The 23,862-nt window shown below is 33.8% G+C and overlaps 2 protein-coding genes across 16 annotated transcripts; one reads left to right on the plus strand and one right to left on the minus strand.

Annotated features, from left to right (window-relative positions):
- Positions 1–656: 656 nt before the first annotated feature.
- LOC110629733 (valine N-monooxygenase 1-like) lies at positions 657–2,859 on the plus strand. The gene is made up of 2 exons (XM_021776827.2): positions 657–1,774; positions 2,033–2,859. Exons 1-2 carry the CDS (start codon positions 776–778, stop codon positions 2,660–2,662), a joined length of 1,629 nt encoding a protein of 542 aa, XP_021632519.1. The 5' UTR covers positions 657–775; the 3' UTR covers positions 2,663–2,859.
- Positions 2,860–5,907: 3,048 nt separating this feature from the next.
- Positions 5,908–23,364, minus strand: LOC110629603 (probable LRR receptor-like serine/threonine-protein kinase At5g10290). Of its 15 annotated transcripts, none has more exons than XM_043949472.1 (14): positions 23,207–23,364; positions 23,021–23,083; positions 21,505–21,617; positions 19,287–19,419; positions 19,069–19,140; positions 18,652–18,714; positions 10,873–11,016; positions 10,689–10,760; positions 10,475–10,540; positions 10,250–10,320; positions 10,024–10,167; positions 7,812–8,153; positions 6,560–6,954; positions 5,908–6,404 (listed from the first exon to the last, which is right to left on the minus strand). In XM_043949472.1, exons 3-14 carry the CDS (start codon positions 21,581–21,583, stop codon positions 6,090–6,092), a joined length of 1,896 nt encoding a protein of 631 aa, XP_043805407.1. In that variant the 5' UTR covers positions 21,584–21,617; positions 23,021–23,083; positions 23,207–23,364; the 3' UTR covers positions 5,908–6,089. The 15 variants fall into 15 exon arrangements, with proteins under 15 accessions (XP_043805407.1, XP_021632329.1, XP_021632332.1 ...); XM_021776637.2 differs by having other exon boundaries at positions 10,463–10,540; XM_021776640.2 differs by having other exon boundaries at positions 10,463–10,540; positions 23,021–23,080; positions 23,207–23,356.
- Between the last annotated feature and the right edge of the window lie 498 nt (positions 23,365–23,862).

A 23,862-nucleotide genomic window follows, 5' to 3' on the forward strand; every position in this document is an offset into this window, starting at 1 on the left:
TTTAGGATTATTAATTATTGAATCCTATATTAATGATATAAAATAAATAGTCTTGGATTTTACGGTAAATTTGAACCGAATCTAATTTTTATTGTTAACGTTCTATAAAAAACCACTGTAACTTTTCAAAAAAAAAATTTCAAAAACCAAGAATTTCAAAAAATTATAAAAAGAGAGAGAAGAAAGAGGAGAATGAATCCTCACGTGCCGAATCATTTTCCTTTTTGTTCTTTCCTTTTAAGAAAGAAATAATATATTCTGAACAAGCAATTTAAACATGTGGATAGCCATAGCCTAGAGGTTGGTGGGTTTGGTGAATTTTATCATGAATCACGTTTAATTTCTTCCTTAAACATTACCTAATTAATCTGTTTTCTTTATTACAAATTAATTTACGTGTCATTATCTTGTATATTATATCGATATCTAAATTTATTGTCTTAATTAGAAACTATTGTTGAAATATATTTTTTTTATATATCAGATTTATTGACTTTCGTCATTAATAAAATTTTATTGTAAAGTCCTCTCTAAAATTATAATAAGTCTTTCACATCTTATTGTAAAAGGAAAACCAGAACCAGGAAATTTATTGTCCGTACGATTTCTTTGATCAATATCTACCCTCTTCAGAAACCAATGTGTAACTCGCTAACAAACAACTATAAATACCTACCTTGAGGTACGTGCATGGTATCAAGCAGTCTCTTCTTCTTCTTCTCTTCTACGTTCATTGGCGATATCCCTGGATTTGAATTGTTCAGGGCATATCAATATGGCCATGAACGTCTCCACCACCATCGGTTTACTTAACGCCACCTCCTTCGCCTCCTCCTCCTCCATCAACACGGTCAAGATCTTGTTCGTCACCCTCTTTATTTCCATTGTTAGTACTATTGTAAAACTTCAAAAGAGTGCTGCTAACAAGGAAGGTAGCAAGAAACTCCCACTCCCTCCTGGCCCTACTCCATGGCCACTCATCGGAAACATCCCGGAAATGATCCGGTACAGACCCACGTTTCGGTGGATTCACCAACTCATGAAGGATATGAACACTGATATTTGTCTCATTCGTTTTGGAAGAACTAACTTTGTTCCTATAAGCTGTCCTGTTCTTGCTCGTGAAATACTAAAAAAGAATGACGCTATCTTCTCTAACAGGCCAAAGACTCTCTCTGCAAAATCTATGAGCGGAGGATACTTGACAACTATTGTGGTTCCATACAATGACCAGTGGAAGAAAATGAGGAAGATCTTAACCTCAGAGATCATTTCTCCGGCTAGACACAAATGGCTCCATGATAAAAGAGCTGAGGAGGCTGATAATCTTGTGTTTTACATCCACAACCAGTTCAAAGCAAATAAAAATGTGAATTTGAGAACAGCCACCAGGCATTACGGCGGGAATGTGATCAGAAAAATGGTGTTCAGCAAGAGATACTTCGGCAAGGGAATGCCGGACGGAGGACCAGGGCCTGAAGAAATCGAGCACATTGATGCCGTTTTCACTGCCTTGAAATACTTGTATGGATTTTGCATATCAGATTTCTTGCCTTTCTTGTTGGGACTTGATCTGGATGGCCAAGAAAAATTTGTGCTTGATGCAAATAAGACCATAAGGGATTATCAGAACCCTTTAATTGATGAAAGGATTCAACAATGGAAGAGTGGTGAAAGGAAGGAAATGGAGGACTTGCTTGATGTTTTCATCACTCTCAAGGATTCAGACGGCAACCCATTGCTCACTCCTGACGAGATCAAGAATCAAATAGCTGTAAGATCACTCTCACTTCTTACAATTACATGCTAATGATTGATTATGATGGTGAAATTTATATGGGACTCACTTTTTATTTTTTTATAGTAATTAGTATTTAATTATGATAAAAAAAAAAATTGGGTGAGGCAACATTTCTAATTCATATTTAAAAAAAAAAAAAAGAAAAGAGAAACTTTTTCTGTGTATTTTGAATTTCTCGCACAAAATTTATATATATTTAAAAGAAATTAACATAAGTATATATGGTTGCAGGAAATTATGATAGCAACAGTAGATAACCCATCAAACGCAATCGAATGGGCAATGGGGGAGATGCTAAATCAACCAGAAATCCTGAAGAAGGCCACAGAAGAGCTCGACAGGGTGGTCGGCAAAGACAGGCTTGTTCAAGAATCCGACATCCCCAACCTTGACTATGTCAAAGCCTGTGCAAGAGAAGCCTTCAGGCTCCATCCAGTAGCACACTTCAATGTCCCTCATGTAGCCATGGAAGACACTGTCATTGGTGATTACTTTATTCCAAAGGGCAGCTGGGCAGTTCTCAGCCGCTATGGGCTCGGCAGGAACCCAAAGACATGGTCTGATCCTCTCAAGTACGATCCAGAAAGGCACATGAACGAGGGAGAGGTGGTGCTCACTGAGCACGAGTTAAGGTTTGTGACTTTCAGCACTGGAAGACGTGGCTGCGTAGCTTCGTTGCTTGGAAGCTGCATGACGACGATGTTGCTGGCGAGGATGCTGCAGTGCTTCACTTGGACTCCACCAGCCAATGTTTCCAAGATTGATCTCGCCGAGACTCTAGATGAGCTTACTCCTGCAACACCCATCTCTGCATTTGCCAAGCCTCGCCTGGCTCCTCATCTCTACCCTACGTCACCTTGAAAGAGAGATCAGATCTTATCAGTTCTTAGAACGTCCTTTAATTATGATTTGCTAAAAACAAATAAAAATCATTTGGTTATTGTGTAGGTAATCTTACAAGCTTCCTGTTTATTGAGAGTTGTTAATTAACTCTCAAAATGATTTGTGGGGTTATCTTGTTTCTCTTGCAATATAGTTGCTTTACTAGAATTGCCTTATAGAAGTCTTGTTTCATTTAAATTTCCTATTACAGCCAGTCTTTCTCCCGTAGCTTATGTAACAAAAGCACTCAAATTGCTTATTGACATGACTCAATTACATCAACACTTAGCGTCCTATTAAGGATAGGTTCAAATTCATCTTTAATCAAAATTATTTAATAATCTTTGAATTAAGTTATCTATATTATTAACCTATTTGTAATTTTATGGATGTAGGATTAAAAATTTTATAAGGTTAGGTCCCAATAAAATTAAATAAACTTTTTTTTTTATCTGTGTAATTAAACCGATTCACATAATTCAAAACATGTAAATATAAATTTTTGTATAAAAAAAATCACATAGAATTTATTTTCATATATTTTTAACCTACCGTAGATTAGATTTTACGAGAATTTTATTTTATAAATTATTTTTTTTAATTTTAAAATGTATAATAAATAAAGAAATAAAAAAAAATTGGCCAAGTTTCAATGAACAGTTATGTTGCTTTTTCATAAAAATCCCTAAGTACTCCGTAAATTCCAACTTGTAACCTTTACTTGATATTTCTAGTTTAAATATTATATGCATCTTTGTATTTCCAATCCCCATTGTGGCATTGAAGTTTTTTTATTTTTTTTTTTTCAAAGGCATAAAGGACCTTTAAAAGGACAGAGAACATACAAAACCCAGACTGAAAAACATTATTACATCTGAAAGTACTACTAGTAAGAAATTTTTTACCAAGGCAATGAGCTGCTTTATTACATTCTCTGCGTAGCCATGAGAACTGAACCATATGCAATGAAAAAGCAAGGTCCCTTAAGTATGCAACAATACTGGAGGGAGTGCAACCCCCTTTGCAAAGCTTCAATCACCTGCGCTGAATTACCTTCTATGATGACTTTTGAAAGGCCCCAATTCCAAGCTAGAATGAAAACTTTACAACAGGCTATGCATTCTAAGAGTAATGGATCCGGTAAGGAATTTTACAAATGAAATCTCCAGTCAAGCAACCTCCCATTACTATCTCGTACTAAAACTGCTGTGGCACTCCTACAAATTTGTGAATCCATAACTCCATTAAATTGATTTTCACAAATTCATGGGGAGGCGGAGACCAAAATGGTCCCATATAAGGGGCACATTACCCCTTTCCACAACCGATATGAGATTCAACACACCCCCTCACGTCCAGAATTTTTACTGATACGTGGCACATTTATGGGGCGCCCAACATCGGATGGAGAGATTCTGATACCATGTTAAATTTGGGTCAGGTCTAACTCACTCCAAAAACTAATTTAAGGGGAGGAGTGCCTATGGCCCATATAAGGAGCATATTACCCCTTTTCACAATCGAAGTGAAATTCAACATCGATTGAACTGAAGAAAAAGCTAGGACTGAATCATTATCATAAGCTTGACAGAAATCTTTAGAAAACCAAATAACCATATGCACAATCATTTCAGCTGGATTAAATTTCTGACGAAAAATAAGGTTGTCCCTATCCTTTCATATTTGTCATAGAATAAATATAAACAAATAAATAGATTCCTGAGAATTGGAAAGCTGGAAAAACTGATTACAAATCTCATTCCAAAAATCTATAATATTTTGTTACAAATATGTTTTTAAATGCTGCCGAAGAAAATTAAGAAGTTATTTAGTTATTTTAAAATTGGTATCATAAAAACATATTAAATTTAGTTTTTAGTTTTTATTTTTTAAAGAAAAATTTACTTTTTAGTTAGTTTTTAATCTTTGTAACTAATATTTTTTAAAAAATTGATTTTATCAACGTCTTTTTTGGGACCATTTGCTTTTTTTTTTTTTCTGTTCTGATACCCATTTGTCTTCTACTCGGTATTTTTGGGACCAATTTTCTGCTTTGCTAGTTACAGTTCAGAAATAATTCTCCCTCAGATTTAACGAAATTTATAAAATAATTTTCTTATTAAATTTTTAATAATAAATTAATTCTTAAATTTAATTTTTATCTAACAAAATAATCTTTTTATTTTTAAAATGTATAAATTTTTGTTAATTTACCGTTGATTAGAGGTTTTATATTTTTTAATAACTAAAATAAAGTGGCTAATTTTTTAATTAAAAGTTATTTTTATTAATTATTTTAGTAATAAAAATTGAAAAATTATTATTTTAATTTTTAAAAATTGTGAATTTGTGAATGTTATCCATTATTTTTTTGTTTATTATTGTAATAAAATAATTTTAATTTTTAAAAAATATAAAATTAATATTCTGTATAAATATTAATAATTAATTCTTCTTAAAAAATTAATTTCTATATTATGTAAGTATAAAAATTATAAATTTAAAAATTAAAGATTAATTTTTATACTTAATTAAAAATCAAAAATTAATTTTTATATTTAGGGATTCATCTAAATTGACTTTTATAAGTATATAAATTTTTACATTTAATTAAAATTAAAAATCAATTTTTACACTTATATACTATAGTTAGAGTCTGTTTAATTGATTTCTATAAGTATACTTATAGAATATTAATTTTTATATTTTAAAAATTAAAATTATTCATAATAATAATAAATAAATAATAAAATCTACAAATTCACCCATTTTCAAAAACTAATATAATAGTTTTTAAATTTTTTATTATTAAAATAATAGATAAAAATAACATGTTTATTAAAAAAGAAAATATTAACACTTAAAAAGGTATTTTAGTCATTAAAAATTAAAAAAATATAAAATTAGTCAATTAATAATTTTTATTAGATGAAAACTAAATTTATAAACTAATTTATTATTGAAAATTTAATAAAAAATATTTTATAGATTTGATTAAATTCTTGAACATTTTTGTGGAGTCGAGTTCAAATAGCTTAATAAAATATGATTGATTTTACCACTTTAGATTAACATTAATTACAAAAGAAACCCCTCAAAATACATTTTAATCTTGAGCTTTAACTACAGAGAATGAGAGCAACTCAGCACTCATTTTGCACTACAAACGTCTTCCATATTTCATCATTCAAAATGTGACTTGAGAATAAAAAAAAGAAAAAAAAAAAAAAAAAAGAGCAAATTTCAAATGAAACAAAAGGAAAGGAAGAGAAGATCTTACAAGAGCAAGCAATCATTTGTAAGATTATGGAGCATTTTCTTTCCTTTTCTTTTCTTTTATTTTTCAATACATGCCAGCTACATTCAAAGCTGATCCAGGCAAAAGGAACGTGGAAATCTGACACCCTCATCTCCCACCAGACAGCCCAATAGCAACTTGTTGATATAATGAATCTTCTCCCCACTCAAATCTTCTTTGCAATCTTTCATATTCTTGCCTGCGTGTAACCTCCACGTGTTGCCATTCTTCCCATCTCTCGGCCAGACCCTCTCCTTCCAGCATCCGTACAACCTCCGACATTACTGGCCGGTCTTCTGGTGATGCTTGGGTGCAGAGTAATGCAACTTGGATCATCATTTCCACTTCCTGCATGCCGTAGTTTTCATTAAGGTTGCGATCTACGATAGCGTCCAGTCCTTTTTCCCTCTCGAGCTTCTTCACCTTCATAAGCAAATAGGTAAGAACAGAACAATCAGTAAGCAAGTACCTGAAAGAACCCTAGTCAATGGCATACTCACATAACGACATAAAATACAGGTAGAGAATACAGGCAGCAAAACCAAAATAGTAACTAAAGTATTCGATGGTTATCTCACATGGTCGAGCAATAAGACATCATCCTCCTCTTCCAGTCGAGAAAAGTCAATTGCTCGTTGACCTGTTACAAGCTCTAGAAGCATAATTCCATAACCAAAAACATCTGTCCTTTCAGACGACTTCCCAGTTGATAAGTACTCAGGAGCGATATGGCCCATTGTCCCACGAACTTGAGTTGTCACATTCGTCGTTCTCACATCCACCAACTTTGCCAGGCCAAAGTCACCAACAACTGCTTCAAAATCTTCATCTAATAGCACATTAGCAGCCTTTACATCCCGATGAATAATTTTAGGGTTGCAATGTTCATGAAGGTACTCCAGTCCTCGTGCTGCACCTAATGCCACTCTTTTTCTTGTAGCCCAATCTAAAACAGGCTCCTCAGGTTTCCGATCTGCACCCAAGATCTAAAATAGTTCAAGCACACCAGAATGACTGCAACAAAATTTATCGGACAATAAGAGATACACATGAAAGAGATGCACAAGATTCATCACAGGCATAATGCTGTCGAGAATTCAATAATACTTGCTCCTTTCAGGAAAAGAAACAGAGCATACATAATTTAATGCAGTGTTGATGTTCAATGGGGTTTGCTTATGATCGCCTTAGATAGGTTAGCACCAAAACTAGTTTAACAATATTGGATCGACTGTTGAATTTATATTCCCCTACCGAAGACATCTAATCTCTATTCATTATCCATCCATTCCCCAATAATATGGATTCTAACACTGGTAAATTTTTGTTCCTGCCACCGCATATAATGAACATTCTAAAATGCCAATATGAAGTTGACAGGAAATCTGAAATTCTCAGCAGCCATAATGTGGGATGACATGAAGCATAGTCATAGTGAGAGACTCTCTGAGCCATTTTTGTAAAGTTTCTCCAATACATCTCCGGTAAGTATCAAAAATTGATATCCAATTTTTAGTGACAAGAAATCCAGCTGCACGTGGATTTTTTTTTAATCTGTTTGGATACGGTTATGATAGGCATGCCCAAAAATATATGCAAAAAGCTGTCCTGGTTTTCTAGATACAAATGAGACCACCCTTCTAAATGGACATTATGTTACTACTATGGATTGACCATCATGGTCCACATGGTTGCCAAATACTTACTGGAGTATGTAAATTGAAAAAGTTTTATAAAGAATAATTTTTTTTTTCTAAAAGAAAAGGAGAAAGAAAGAGATACCTATTAGAACCTTCATTCAAGTATCTGATATGAATAACTAACTAATACCTCTTAGACGATAAGCCACGCTTAAATTTGGCATAAAAGGATACACCAAAAGCCGTTCTGATGGTGTAGTGCAAAAGCCTATCAGCCGTAGTAGATTCCTGTGAACAGCCACACTTATCATCTCCACTTCACGTTGGAAAGCTGCATCTCCCCCTGGACTTTCAAAATCAGTTAATCGTTTAACAGCAACTTTTGTGTTATCTTGAAGCACTCCTTTATAAACTTTTCCAAAACCTCCTTGTCCAAGAACATTTTTCTCATTGAAGCTGTCAGTCGCCAGCTGTAATTCCCGATATGCATATCTTTTCAATTGACCAAAAGTAATTCTTCCATCAACTTCACCTGAGCACAAGGTAAGAAAAATGCTCAACAGAAGTACATACTAAGTTTTGACAGCAATTATACAAACTTCTATGTTCATAATTGTATTTTTAAGTTTGCTAAATTTACTTATAGCCTTGCCAATTAATAAATGGCAAACTGATTATGAGGAAAGAAATTCAAATCCATCTACGATAATCAGGTTAAAATTTTATTACACTCCAAAAAGTCAGAAAAGAAACAAAAGGTGAATCCAATTTACAGGAGGGATGTTACAGGTTAAAACAATCATGAAACAGTTGTTTAAAGATACAGGGCTAATTAACACTATCCAAAAAGAAACAAACTATACCCATATTTTTCAATTTTAGGAGAAAGTTGTTACAGAGCAGTTCAGTTCACTCTCTCTCCACAGGTCATCAAGAAAACCATTTGCATTATGCACAAGAAAACCCAGACTAGATATATTAAGTGGGGAACTCACTGCTCAACTTATGTTGGGGGTCTTCAAAATTAACAGATAAGCTGGAAAGAGTTTAATAATTGCATATATAAGAACAAGGCGGCCGCATTTAAAAGGAGAAAAACAAGTGACATTCAAGAGTGAGCTCCTAAAGCACTGAATATGGAACTCTGACACAAGTACCATTCTGACAAAGACGGATAAGGAAAGTGGCAATGCAATTTCTAGCCAAGTTTGTAGAAGACAATCAAGAATAAAATGAAATGGTACAAGTGGCTGCCCAAATGTGAGAGAGGAGATGCAATATGAACACCATACCATAGCTGAAAAAGGATTAAGAAGCCAATGACTATTTCTAACACTCTTTGAATTGAAAAAGGCATAGCAATTATCTACCGATACAACATTTTGATAAAATGTCAGTTGATATGTAAATTTTCCCTTGTATCCATTCGGCAAGAAGAATTTGTAAAATAAAGTGAATAGATAGTGTTGGGATAACAGGTGAGACAGGATTAAATAATATTTGGATAATTGAGATTGGATATGGCATTTTAAGTTTTATGGTTTAGAAGTTATGGAAGGACATTTGATGATGATAACAATGATGGAGGATATTGCTTATGAAGTTGTGGCATGCTAATTTTTGTAGAAATGTCAGCATACAACACTATTTTGTAAAATGTCTATCCATACCCCGTCAATGCATGTGTTTTCACATGCATCACTTGTAGAGGCGAACAGTATTCCGTTCAAATCAAAATAACAACTAAATCGAATCAATTTGAAAATTCAGTTCGGTTCCATATTCTTTTCAGTTTGATTAGGTTCAGTTTTAATTTCAAAAAATTTGATAATTTCAATTCAATTCAGTTCTGATAAAGAAAAAAATCGGCAAATTGAACCAATTAGTTAGTAATACTATGTTGTTTTGATAATATAGGGGATTAGATTTTTTTTTTTTTTGTTTTTTGAAATGAATAGGGGATTAGACTTTAACCAAGATTAAAATACTTTAATTGAACCTTAAAATACTAAAAACAAAGTGTAAAAAGATAAAAAGCTCATTAAAAATTTTAACTGATCTAATCGAATCAAATTAGATTAGTTTGATTCAGATCAATTTCTCCCCTAGTTCAGTTCGTTTCAGTTTGGTTTTCACAAATACTTAAATTTGGTTTTTTGTTTATTTGTTTCAGTTCGTTCCCAAAAGCTCACCCCTAATCACTAGGTGTGGAAATTGATTTTTATTGTCACAAAAATAAAATTGAGGGTGTCTATAGGTTAAAATAAAAATAAAAGCGCTTTACAGGTTTTCTCGTTGGAATTTTAGGGTCCCTATATAGGCTATTTCTTTTGTTTATGCATATAGTATCAACCAGTGGCTGACATATATATAGTTTCTATGTACTGAAAAATAGATCAAACCTGCAACATCCACAAACATTTCACGTTTGTAACCTTTCTGTCTACCCTTGCAAACAAAAAATAGAAGGCCCACAAGTACGAGAAGAATTATAGTTCCTCCAACTATTCCAACAATAATACCAATCTTGGGCTTATTTGAAGCACCTAGCAACAAAGAAAAGGATCAGCATGAGCTTTTCAAAGGAGAGAATTTCAATTGCTGTAGTTAGATAGCTAATCTAGTTACCTGAATCACCATTATCAGATTCACAAAGTTGAGGGAAGTTTCTGCCGCAATTTAAACGATTTCCAGTGAAACTGAAGTAAGTGAATCCAAATAAAATTTAGATTAAATGCCAACAGTCAATGCCACACGCACAGAGATTAAATAAGCAGAAAATTATAATTAGCAATTCATATTCTGCATGCCAAAAAAAGTGGCAGTAACTAGTATCTTCACCATTGTTCATACTTGTATTTGGGAATTTGGAACAGTCGTTCAGGAATTTGACCATTGAGGTGATTTGAATCGAGCATACTGCAAAGAAAATTTCAATTATGACTTTAAAAACTTGTAATGCTGCCCATAAAAGCATATATTTACTCGACACTGAGTCTTACAGAAAATGTTGAATCATCTTGTAAAGCTGCACACAACAAAACTGACTCCATCTTTTATCACTTACATATTAATCAAATTTTGGAGACCAGAAAGTGATTCAGGGATAGCTCCAGTGAGGTTGTTTTGACTCAACGTCCTGTTTATATAATTACAGGATCATACTTCTAATGATGAACTTATAACAAAAAACACAGATCTAAAACAGAGCTAAAAAGAGTACATTACTGATTATAGACGATATCACTCACAAAAATTGAAGCCTTTTAAGATCGCCAAGGGAAGATGGTATCTCACCACTTAAACGATTATTTCCCAAATCTAAGCTGGATAAACTCGACAAATTTCCAAACTCTTTGGGTATCGCACCAGTTATGCCATTTCCTTTCAATGTTCTGCATACAATGTACCCTATATATATTAGCATTTTACCCAAGGAAAACTGCTTGAATATCTTCCCAACTACAAGAAGAATTTCAATGTTCTGCATACAATGTGCCCTATATGTATTAGCATTTTACACAAGGAAAACTGCTTGAACATCTTCCCAACTACAAGAAGAATTAAAGGCATGTGACTGAAAGCTCTATGAAATGTAAATGTTGACTTATTTAATGTACCCTATATATATTAGCATTTTACCCAAGGAAAACTGCTTGAATAGCTTCCCAACTACAAGAAGAATTTCAATGTTCTGCATACAATGTACCCTATATGTATTAGCATTTTACACAAGGAAAACTGCTTGAACATCTTCCCAACTACAAGAAGAATTAAAGGCATGTTACTGAAAGCTCTATGAAATGTAAATGTTGACTTATTTGTTGATTTCTAGTGATACGATTTAATTTGATTACGGATTCTAGGCATAAATTAGAATCCTTAATTATCTCTGTAATTATTTGATTATTTGTTTTCTTTTTAGTCATAATTCTTTATATATAAATAGCCATATAAATCACTTGTAAAGATTAAAAGTGAAATACAAGAATACTCTAAAATTCTTCGTGGTATCAAAGCCTTTTTCCTGATTTTAGAGTTTAAGTTCAATTTTTCCTTTTTAGGGTTTCTAAACCCTAGATCTAGGGGTCTTTTTTCGTCTCACCGCCGCCACCAACAGAGTCATCAGACTGTCGCCGGCCAACTATCCAACTCCAACGCCGAAAATCTGCCCGCATGAGGCTCACGCGCCTTTCCATTCCGACGCGTGAGGTTCTGTCCGACACTGCTTTCAACCTCATATCTCTAAGCCCTATGTGTCACTTGATACTGCTGTAAAGATATGGAAAGCTTTGTCCTTGACTTATTCCAAGATTGAGAATAATGCCCAAATTTATGATATTCAGAATAAAACCTATGGTACTAAGTAAGGAGAAATACCTATCTCCCAATTTTATTTTGAGCTATGTGGTTTATGGCAGGAGCTTAACTACTATCAGCACTTCCAGGCAAACTGTACTGGAGATGCAGTCAAATTTCAAAAAATTATTGAAAAGGAGCGGGTTTATAATTTTCTTATCTGGTTGCATAATGAATATGATCCAATTCGGAGTCCAAGTGTTGGGAAAAAAACATTTTCTTTCACTAGAAGAGGCCCACGCCCATGTTCAACAAGAGAAAAGTCGCCAACATGCTATACTCTATACTACACCAGTTGAAAAAGCTAGGTTGATTACTAGTTTGAGCACACCACAGCCTCTTAATTCTGAGAAAAATCACCTACATTGTGATTATTGTGGAAAACTGAGGCATACTAAGAAGACTTGTTGGAAACTATATGGTCGTTCCACTAGAGACCGTGGGGGAAAACGAGGTACCTCTAGAGCTCAAGCTAATTTATCAAAAACTGTGGAGGAGTCCATTAAGGAGACAACCACTGCTGAGTTCCTTTCCTTTAATGAAATTCAGAGTTTCAGACACCTTCTGTCTCAGATTGATAACTCTTCCTCCTAGATGAAGTCAAGCAATATTTCCTCTCTTGATACTGTCTCATGGATTATTAATTCTGGTGTGAATAAACACATGACAGACTTGTTTAAAAGTTTTCTCAATTATTTTCCTTCTCTAACTAAAGACAGTATCAGAATTGCTTCTAGCTCTTTTACTCCTATATCCGAAACAGATTCTGTTATTTGTGCACCCAATATTAAGTTATCATCTATCCTTTATGTTCCCCATTTTCCTGTCAACTTTTTATCTGTCAGTGCCATCACCAATGCTCTTAATTTTAAAATTAAATTCTTTCTGTATCGTTATGTTATTCAAGACTTTCTCATAGGGAAGAGAATTGGCAATGGTAGACTGCATGATGGCTTAAACATATTAGAAGGTGATCCAGTTTCTACAGTATCTCAAGCTTGTTTTGGAGAAAACAAGGATATCAATCAGGAAATAATACAATGGCACAGGCGGTTAGGACATCCATCATTTTTTATCTTAGAAAAACTTTTTCCTAGCTTGTTTGCTATAATTCAATTTGCTTCTTTATTTTGTAATGCTTGTAAGTATACTAAACACACTAAAACCTCCGATCCTTTGAGTCATAATAAAAGTCAAATTCCTTTTGTGACTATTCATTTTGATGTTTGGGACCTACTCAAACTGTCTCCTTATCTGGTAATCGATAGTTTGTCACTTTTATTGATTGTTGAACTCGAATGATTTGGGTATAGTTGATTAAAGCTAAAAGTGATGTCTTTCCTTATTTTTAATTATTTTCAATCCTTTCACAAGATGATTTGTACTCAATTTGATATTGTTATAAGTTATAGGAAGTAAATATGTTAATATAGGAAGTAAATATTGATAGATGGATCAGTTACTTAATCTTAGGATTGTATAATCATAGACTTAACTTTCCTTCCTGTTTAGATACCATATAAATAGATTGTAATCTCTATTGTGAAATACAACAACAAATATTATCCTTCTACATGGTATCAGAGCTATTCTCGTAGAGATTTAATTTCTCTCTCTCTCTCGTCAAGTTTTAAAATTTTTGGAGACTTAGGGCTCCTGTTCTTTTGTGTTACCCATCTAGGATAATATTTGTCACTCATCGTCCACCTAGAGAGGAAGCCGAAGTTGCCTTGCAACCTGCTTATCAGATCTGTGATTCGTGATTCATTTGCCGTTTGGATGTTGGGTGGAGGCGTTTAGTTGCCTTGCAACCCGCTTGTCAGATCTGTGATTCGTTTGTCGTTTGAATGTTGGGTTATCTTCCTTTAATTCCTTTGAAGGTAAAGGAATATAGAATTTTGGTTGAAATGGTTTTTGATAGTAAGACCCATATTATTAAAATTATCCCAACGTCTTCAGTAACGACTAAGACAGGTAAAACGTGATTTTGGATTACCTATAAAGGGTAACATTTGGAGACTTAGAGCTCTGTTCATTTTGGATTACCCATAAAGGATAACATTTGGAGACTTAGAGCAACATTTGGAGACTTAGGGCTCTGTTCATTCGGGTTATCTATAAAAGGTAACATTTGGAGATTTAGGGCTCTGTTCATTTTGGGTTACCCAGGGTAACATTTGGAGACTTATGACTCTATTCATTTGGGTTATCCATAAAGGGTAACATTTGGAGACTTAGGGCTCTGTTCATCGGGATTACCCATAAAGGGTAATATTTGGATACTTAGAACTCTATTCATTTGGGTTATCCATAAAGAGTAACATTTGGAAACTTAGGACTCTTGTTCATCGGAATTACTCATAAAGGGTAACATTTAGAGACTTAGGGTTCTGTGCATTTGGGTTACTCATAAAGGGTAGCATTTGGAGACATCGGGCACTGTTCATCGGGTATTGTTCGCGGGAACTGTTCACAGCTACTGTTCATCGGTTACTGTTCACGGGTTCTGTTCTCCTAATCCTTTGTTTATTTTGATTGTTTTGGGTTGGTTGTGCTTATGGCTGAAATTGATTATATATGTAACAAGTTGGGCATGATTAACATTTATGCTCCAACTTGAGGGGGAGTGTTATAAGTTATAGAAAGTAAATATGTTAATATAGGAAGTAAATATTAATAGATGGATCAGTTACTTAATCTTAGGATTGTATGATCATAGACTTGATTTTCCTTCCTGTTTAGATACCGTCTCTCATGTATAAATAGGTTGTAATCTCTATTGAGAACAACAACAATAAAATATTATATTCCTACAGATATTAAGGTGAAAATTTTAAGAACTGACAATGAAAGAGAATATATAGATAGTAGGTTTTCTGCTTATTTGGAGACAAATGAGATAGCACACTAAACAAATTGTCCTTATATTAGTGCACAAAATGGGATTGCTGAAAGGAAAAACAAGCATTTATTGGAGGTAGCTCGTTCTCTTTTGTTCACCATGAACCTACCCAAAGCATATTGGGGAGATGCAGTCTTTGTATCTGCTTATTTTATCAATTAAATGCCTCTCAAGGCCCTTGACTTTATGAGTCCTTTAGAGGTTCTACAAGAAAGGAATTCATACATTGTTCCACCAAATACTTTTGGATGTGTTTGTTTTGTCCTAGTACAGCAGGAAAATTGGACCCCAAAACCCTTAAATGTGTGTTTGTTGGGTATTCTCCAACACAAAAGGGACACGGGTGTTATCACCCACCATCCAGGAAATACTTTGTCAGTATGAATGTTAATCCATACTTTCAGAGAAACTAAACCCTATTTCAGCACCACCCACTCACCTCTTCAGGGAGAGAATAATGAGCAATAAGCAGTGATCCCAAATTCCGTGATTCTGGTTGAGAGAGAGAGTTCTAGTAAACAGAGGGGAAATGTCTAATCAGGGGAGAGAATTGGACATTTGGATAAGCCGAATTTGAGAAGATATTCGAGGAGAGACAAGGCAGAAGAAATTATTATGCAGTCTACTCAAAGCCAAGAATCTTTCTCTTCTTCTGGTGAGTCACCCTCAACTCTTGAATGCTCCAATGATTTAGATAAATCTATTGCACAAAGAAAAGGTGTCAAATCTTATACCAGACATCCTATTTCTAACTTTATTTCTTATGAATCCTTGTCTCCCTCCTATAGAGTCTTTGTCTTATTTATTTTCTCTATGTTTATTCCACAGGACTGAAAGAAAGCTCTCAAAGATCTTAAATGGAATGGAGCAATGATTGAAGAGATGAAAGTACTGGCCAAAAATGAGACATGAGAGCTTGTCTCTCTCCTACCTGAAAAAAAACTAGTTGGCTATAAGTAGGTATTCACAATGAAACACAAAACTGATGGCACAATTGAACAGTTTAATACTAGATTGATTGCTAAATGTTTCATCCAAACCTATAGTGTGGATTATTAAGAGACATTTACTCCAGTTGCAAAAAATGAACTCAATCAGAGTCTTGTTAAACTTACTGCAGTTTGATGTGAAGAATGCATTCCTCCATGGAGATTTAGAGGAAGCCGTGTTCATGGAGATCCCTCCTGGGTTTGCTGATGAGAAGACAGAAGAAAAGATGTGCAAATTGAAAAAGGCTTTGTATAGGCTAAACAATCTCCCAGAGCTTGGTTTGACAAGTTTAGTAGAGGTATGATATCCTTTGGTTACCAATAGAGCAATGCTATCACACTCTGTTTATTAAACATCACCCTTCTCATTTTATATATTCATGATATAATGGTGACAGGTGATGACAAAGAGGAGATGGCTCAATTAAAAAAGTTGTTGGCTCGAGAATTTGAAATCAAAGATCTAAGAAAGTTTCAATATTTTCTAGGTATTGAGGTGGCCAGATCAGAAAAATGGATCTTTATCTCCCAAAGAAAGTATATTCTAGATCTTTTGAAAGAAACTGGTATCTTGAGGTGTAAACTAGCTGAATCTCTCATTGAAAGTAATCACAAGATGCAAGCATGAACTGATGAATCCGTGGATATTGGAAGATACCAGAGATTGGTAGGGAGATTGATTTATCTCTCACACACTCGACCGGATATAGCCTATACTATTAGCTTAGTCTGCCAATTCATGTATGATTCTCGCGATTCTCATAGTTATTAAAGACTCAAGACGCACTAAGACGCAAAGGGGTCCTAGAGCCTAGGTGCAAGGCGCAAGCGCGCGCTTGAATGACGAGAGGCGCAAAATTAAAAAAAAAATAAAAAATAAAAAGTTAAGTATGAATAATTTATAATAATTTAAATAATATTAGATGATCATTTAAATTTATCTACTTTCATAATTACAAAAGCTTAGTGATATGATAAAACTTTATTACAAATTATATTTATTTAATTGTATTTTTTAATAAGCTTAAACAATATGATAATTAATTTAGTGCTAATCATATAAATTTAATTTACCCTCATCTTTACAGAACATATTTTGCAATTTCAAATTTCAATTTATAATTTAATGATAATAATAATAAATTTTTAGTTAAAAAATTAAAATACCTAAAGTTCTAATCACATAAAATAAAAATAAATTATTTTTCATTTTCAATATTAGAAAGAAATTAAGCATAAAAAGGACATGCATGAACTGTCAACATCCAAAAACTAAACCATGGAAAAATGGGCAGCATAATGCCATGACGGTCAGTAATAAACGTGGAGAAGAAGAAGAAGAAAAAAAAGAGCAGCCAGGGCTCAATTTTCTTCATGCCAGCAACAGAGGTGAAAAAGAAGAAGAAGAAGAAGAAGAAGAGGAGGAAGGATAAGAAACATCCAATAACCAAACCATGGAAAAATGGACAGCATGACGCCATGACGGTCAGTAACAAACGTGGAGAATAAGAGTAAAGGAGGAAGAGGAGGAGGAGCGCCTTGTGGTGCGCCTTTGCAACATTGCCCGCCTGGAAGGCTTTCATGCGCTGTCATTGGAGCTTGGTGCGAGGAGGAGGAGTGCCTTGCGGTGTGCGTTTGCGACATCGCCCACCTAGAAGGTTTTCGAGTGTTGTTGTTGGAGCCTGGTGCGCCTCACGCCTGAGGCACGCCTTTCACAACCATGGTGAGACTGATATGCAGGCTATCTTAAGGCATGCCTTTGCGACATTGCCCACCTGGAAGGCTTTCAGGCGCTAGCGTTGGAGCCTGGTGCGCCTTGCGCCTGAGGCGTGCCTTTCACAACTATGGCGGGACTCATATGCAGGCTATCTTTTGCATCTCGAGATACCTAAAGTCTGCGTCAGGAAAGGGATTCTTTACTCCAAACATAGTCACCTCCAAGTTGAAACTTTTACAAATGCAAATTGAACAGGATCTCTCGATGACAAGAGAACAATCTCTGGTTACTGCATAGTTGTGGAAGAAAACCTTGTCACCTGGAGGAACAAAAAGCAAAGTATTGTTGCTTGGTCAAGTGCTGAAGCAGAATAGCAATAGCCCAAGGCGTGTGTGAACTTTTGTGATTGCAGAAGTTATTAGAGGAGCTGAGGTTGTCCGAGAGACAAGAAAACTTTATATTGTAATAACAAAGCTGCCATCAATATAGCATACATTCCAGTTCAACATGACTGAACGAAGCATATTGACATTGATATGCACTTCATTAAAGAACAATTAACAGACGGTGTCTTGAAATTAGTTCATGTGACTTCTATCAGACAGCTTGCGAATGTGTTTACTAAAGAGCTCAACAATAGAATATACCATAATCTGATTTGCAAGCTAGTATGTGCGACATCTATGCACCAACTTGAGAAAGAGTGTTGACTTATTTGCTGATTTCTAGTGATACGATTTGATTTGATTGCGAATTCTAAGCATAAATTAGGATCCTTAATTATCTCTATAATTATTTGATTATTTATTTTCTTTTTAATCGTAATTCTTTATGTATAAATAGTCATGTAAATCACGTATAAAGATTCAGAGTGAAATACAAGAATAATCTAAATTTTTCAAAAATTCTTCAGTAAAGAAAATAGCTGGTCAATCAAGACAAAGACCACAAAATATCTATAAGAAAATATTTTAGAAAACCAAGAAAAAGTATAAAAAGCTTCAAGTTGCAATATGAAAACAGTTTGTTATAATCTATCTTAAGAAAATGAGTCAGGCCTTACTCATTTCCAAGAGCTAGCTCAAGGGAAAACAAATGCCCAAGTTTTATAATTGGCACATTACCGCTGTACCAAATCAATGTGGAAAGTTAACGCATCTCCTTCACACCTAGGACCAAGCACTTGAGAATGCAAAACTTACAAAACGCATAATACTAGATAGGAGGCTGTAATTACCATCTTAACAAAATGTGCGGATCTAACTCAACCTCAAAAGTTAGTTCAAGAGAGAAAAAGCACTCAAAACTTTATAAGGGGCACATTACCCTATCCCAAACCAATATGAAGACTTAACATTCTAAAACTGCTGATAAACATTATTAAATTTAAAACTTGGAAAATGACCTAACAAAGTCAAATGCATCCTAAAGCAAAAAACTCCAAGTATCTACTGATTGTTACAAGATACTGCATACATACAGTGTAGTAAGAGTCTTTAAAATTCCTACTTTAGGAGACAAGGTTCCAGAAAAGTTCATGCCAGACAATGTTCTGCAAACAAGAGAAATATATAAGCAAATCAAAGAGAATAATTCATGCAACTATAGTACATAATATTGGAGTACAGAATTACGTTATAGAAGTATCATTCATATGGCAATATCAAGAAAGCTAATATTTCTTCAAAGAATAATTACATAGAAGTGACTTGAGCATTATTGTCACAGTAAACATTTGACCAAGTGCATGGGTCAACATGATTTGGGTTCCAATCTGTCAACTGATTGACTGGAGCACCTAGTGAGAGCTTCAACTCATATAGTGCATCTCCTGAAACCACAAATATGGACATTCAGCATTTAATCAGGAATCATCCCACACTTATTCAATCAATACTGGAAAACGATATAAATTTTTGAAAGGCAGTGCAAAATATTTTTTTTTCCAAAAAGGGAGCCTATCAATCAATATATTCTCATCACTTGTTCATTATATACATCAAATCATCAAAAAAATATTTTTTACACATCCAACAGAGGGAGAGCAGGAGAACAGAAAGATCCAATCACATTAGAACAGACAAACAGAGAACAGGATAGTGTATGTAATAGGATGATAAATGCATCCACCATATTTGCAACACAACAAAGCATCAACAAAATTTAGTAACGGATGCAACCATTCTTGTATAGCAACATGATGACCATGATTGCAACCACAATTTAAAGCCTGTTTTCTTCTATTTTTATTTCTTCATTATCAACTTAATGAGAAATATAGCCTCTATAATGAATCTTCCTAGCATAAAACCAAATTGATTTTTAATATATATCATATGTCACACCTTAGTCCATGCTAAATCACTCTTTTCCAAGATTGTATGTCATAAGATTGTACCCTATGCAATTTTAGATATCATCTTTACTGGTACAAGACAAGAATGCACTTTCTCCATTTTTCAATCATTTTCACTGTTTATAGTATCTTTTAAGATTGTAAAAGTGCAACTTTAGATGTTATCTTATCCTTATAAATGAAGAAGAATGATCTTTCTTCATTATCAATTATCTTCTTTGTTTATATCAATCTTTTATGATAGTCTAGGCAATCCTATCAACTCCACCTAGGTATGAACTACGAATTCAAACTCCTACAAGGTCCCATTGGGCATTTACCTCAAAGGAATTCTAATCCTCCAAAAACAATTAGCATTAGTTGTGTTTTCTTTGCTGGGGTAGTATGATCCTCAATGTTATCCAAGTTGCTAGAATTTTGCCAAAATGTTTTCTTCAACTTTCACTAATCTTGTTGTCTCATAAAAATCTTGTCATCCTCATCCATAACACACTTATTCAAGCCAACTTGTTAAGGTTCTTTCCTTTCCCCTTCTCATGTCCCAGGAACTCTGGAAGTCTATATAGCCAGAAATTAATTTAGCTTTCATTAGTCATGACTGTTATTGGGCATTCCTCATAGCTCTCTTCTAAATTATTTTGTGTCTTAGACAATCTCCTGTACAATTCTGTTTTGACTTTTGAGTATCAGATGAAAATTAACATTTCACCATTTCCTTTGACAGTACTCACCTACACTTCATCAAGCACTTGAAGATTAACCAAGTGATATTTTGATTAATGGCTTAAGGTCAACATTAAATCTTAGAGTTTTTTTTTTTTTTTTTTTTGTGGAAAAAAAATAAGTCAATTCCTAACACCATAACCCCAATTTGACTTTGTCTTCAAGTATGAACCATATTCATCCATCTAAATAATTTATCATTTACTCCAGTATGATAAAATTCCTTCCTCCATGGCAAATCACCTTGTGATGGGAAAGAATTAAACAGTTACTGGTTAAGTTTGAAAGTAAACTACAAAAATTCATGAGGGTTGACCTAATACAAATTGTTGGTCCCTATCATGTTCAGAATCAAACCCTTTAGATCCCCGCAAAAATTTTAACTTGATTTCATTCAATATAGAAGCAAGTGTTTGAAGCTCATAAAAATAGGGAACAAAGGTGTTTGACTTTTAAAGAAGGAAACCAAACTATGCACTATAACAAGCCCCAAGGGGTTTTTCCATAATTTTCCTCAGCTCAATATCTTCAGACAAAAAAGGATTAACAATCAGTTTTAGCCTTTTTAGCTTTCAAAATAACTATTTTGCATACAAGGAAACCCTCACCCAAAAGTAATACTATCGAGTCAAATGGCTTTAGAATGAATCATAAATCAAATTAATTTGAAGAAAGTGAGAGAGGAAAAAATAGAGAGATATTGATGTTCACCAGATTCTGATTCACTTTGTCTACTATTTTATAGCAATGTCAAAATTACACATCAAGTGAAAAAAGTAAATGTGATAACAGTTACTACTCTTGGCATGTTAAGTAAGGAGTTAAGGACCATTATACCTTGCAAATTAGATAACACAAGATGATATAAGCAAGCCAATAGTAAAGCTCCAAAAATCAGCTTCATCTTCAAGGACATAAACTCAAGCGATCAATGCATGGAATATATGAACCTGAAAGAACATATGAATGAAGTCCATTTGTGAAAAAAAAAATCCCCACTATCATGATACACCAATAAACTGAAAATATTATAGACATGAAAACAGTAAAAGAAAAAAAAAATATGCCTCGCTGCAAAGTACATAATTAGGCAGAAAACCTGTTTCTGCATGCATGTGCACTTATGCACACAACATTCCTACTAGCTACTACTTTTGTTCACAGGGATAAACAAGATGAAAGCAAAACCTATGGAGTTGAATTTAATTTTTTAGCTCAAAGAGTATAAAAAAGATTTTATCTTATAAAGAAGAGAGGAAAACATCTTTATCATCTAATCTTATAAATTGCATTTAAAATTATGCCTTTTTTGCTTTCAAACAAAAAAATTATGCATTTTTAATAGGCATTTCAAATTCATCTTTCATCCATATTCATGATCTAATATCCATTCAAGAACCTAGGCAATCAAAGAAAACTACAAATATATCTCTCTCTCTCTCTCTCTCTCTCTCTCTCTCTCCTCTCTCTCTCTCTCTCTCTCTCTCGAATATATATATATATATATATATATATATATGCGCCTGCTAAATCTCAGTCAAGCAAGTTAAACTAAAATAACCCTCCAAATATTTCATTTCACCCTACCATAACTATCACTTGAGGTTTATATTGTTTATTTCTAAGAAATGAGCGAAAAAAAAAAAAAAAGGGCCCACTGCCATCATTTCATTGTTAGGATATTTTCCAAGTGTATTTCAGGTTATTTTGCAAACAATATTGCATATAAATCTAGTATGTTATTCAATGTTCTTGGTATTTCTCAGCAATCATTCTCACTAGCAAAATATGCTTAACCCCAATATGAAACGCAGAAAATTCTCCACTGAAAATCAGGTGACTGAGTCAACAGAAAGTAGGATTTTGATTGGATCCTTGTGAGTTGTGACTTGAAGAACATCAGAAGGATTAAAGCATAGTTGACTAATATAGAAGATTACATCCAAGTCAATGATTTTTTTCACATGTTATAGTGTAGTACTAACGGAATTTAGCGAGTTTCATAGGAAATCCAAGCAAACTATTATTCCCATGAAATCTTCCTCTACTTTCAAGGTACAATGCATACGCTTCATCCCAGAAAATTCCAAGTCAATTCTCAACATCCGTCAGAACAGTTAGCACTTAGAAACAAACAATGAACAAAAATTTCTTTTTATAATTTTAATAAAAAAAAAGGAGAGAGAGGGGGGAAAATCAATAGCAACACACCAAAGAGTAGAGCAACACAAACGGAAAATAATGTAGAAACAAACAGTAGTTTGAAAAAAAAAAGCAGGGAATTGCAACAGTGAAAGCATTCATGGGCAATTTCAACTAATCCCCATCATACCGTTCAGTTGCTGAAACTTACTTGAAAAGCTGAAAATCACAATTCCTTGCCTGTTCTCCACATTTTCTCGGAAGCCAAACACTGCTGCAAGTTTCAAAATTCAAATCAAGACAAAACAAGACAAACCCAAAAACCCAAAACAAATAATTAGTCCAATATACACATGAAAAGGAGGAGAAGAATCACTGGAGAAGAAAGAGACGGAACTTCCATGAGGCAAAAGTTTATGAACGAGTTGGATTGTTTGATCGGGTGAGAGCAAGCAAAGGGCTTTAGGGACTAAGCTGGCTTGGTAAAGAATTCTGTGTTTTCGAGTAATTGTTATCGTAAAGCAATCGTCTTCTTACTCTGTTTCCAACAGTCAAATAAAGAGCCAATAATTAGTCTTGTTTTCTAATTAATTAAAATACTTTATATTTTATTAATGTTTTGAATTATATATTAAAAACTCTTTTTAATTTATTTTCGTCCATAAAAAAGATATCTATCCATTTTAACTTTTTTGGTGCTGTCAATTAAGAAAAGATAAAATATAATTTTTATTTTTAAAAAATTATATTTTAATGAACATCGAATCTAATAAAAATAAATTCTATTTTTTTTAATAAAAATAAATTTTATTTTTTCTAATAAAAATAAATTCTACTCTTTCTAATAATGATGAGTTGTAGATATAATAAGTAGGATCGAATTCAAAAAAAACGAGTTAATCACCGATCTGTCGACTTGGCACTGACCTGATAACCTTAGACCTACCACTTAATTATCGATAAGACGATCAATGACTGACGATTGACCATCCGATTATTTGATAACCGACTCACCTAATATTTAGACGGCTGACTGAACTAAAGATTGTCTCG

The sequence above is a fragment of the Manihot esculenta genome, chromosome 13 (assembly GCF_001659605.2).
Source record: "Manihot esculenta cultivar AM560-2 chromosome 13, M.esculenta_v8, whole genome shotgun sequence".
Lineage (NCBI taxonomy): Eukaryota > Viridiplantae > Streptophyta > Magnoliopsida > Malpighiales > Euphorbiaceae > Manihot > Manihot esculenta.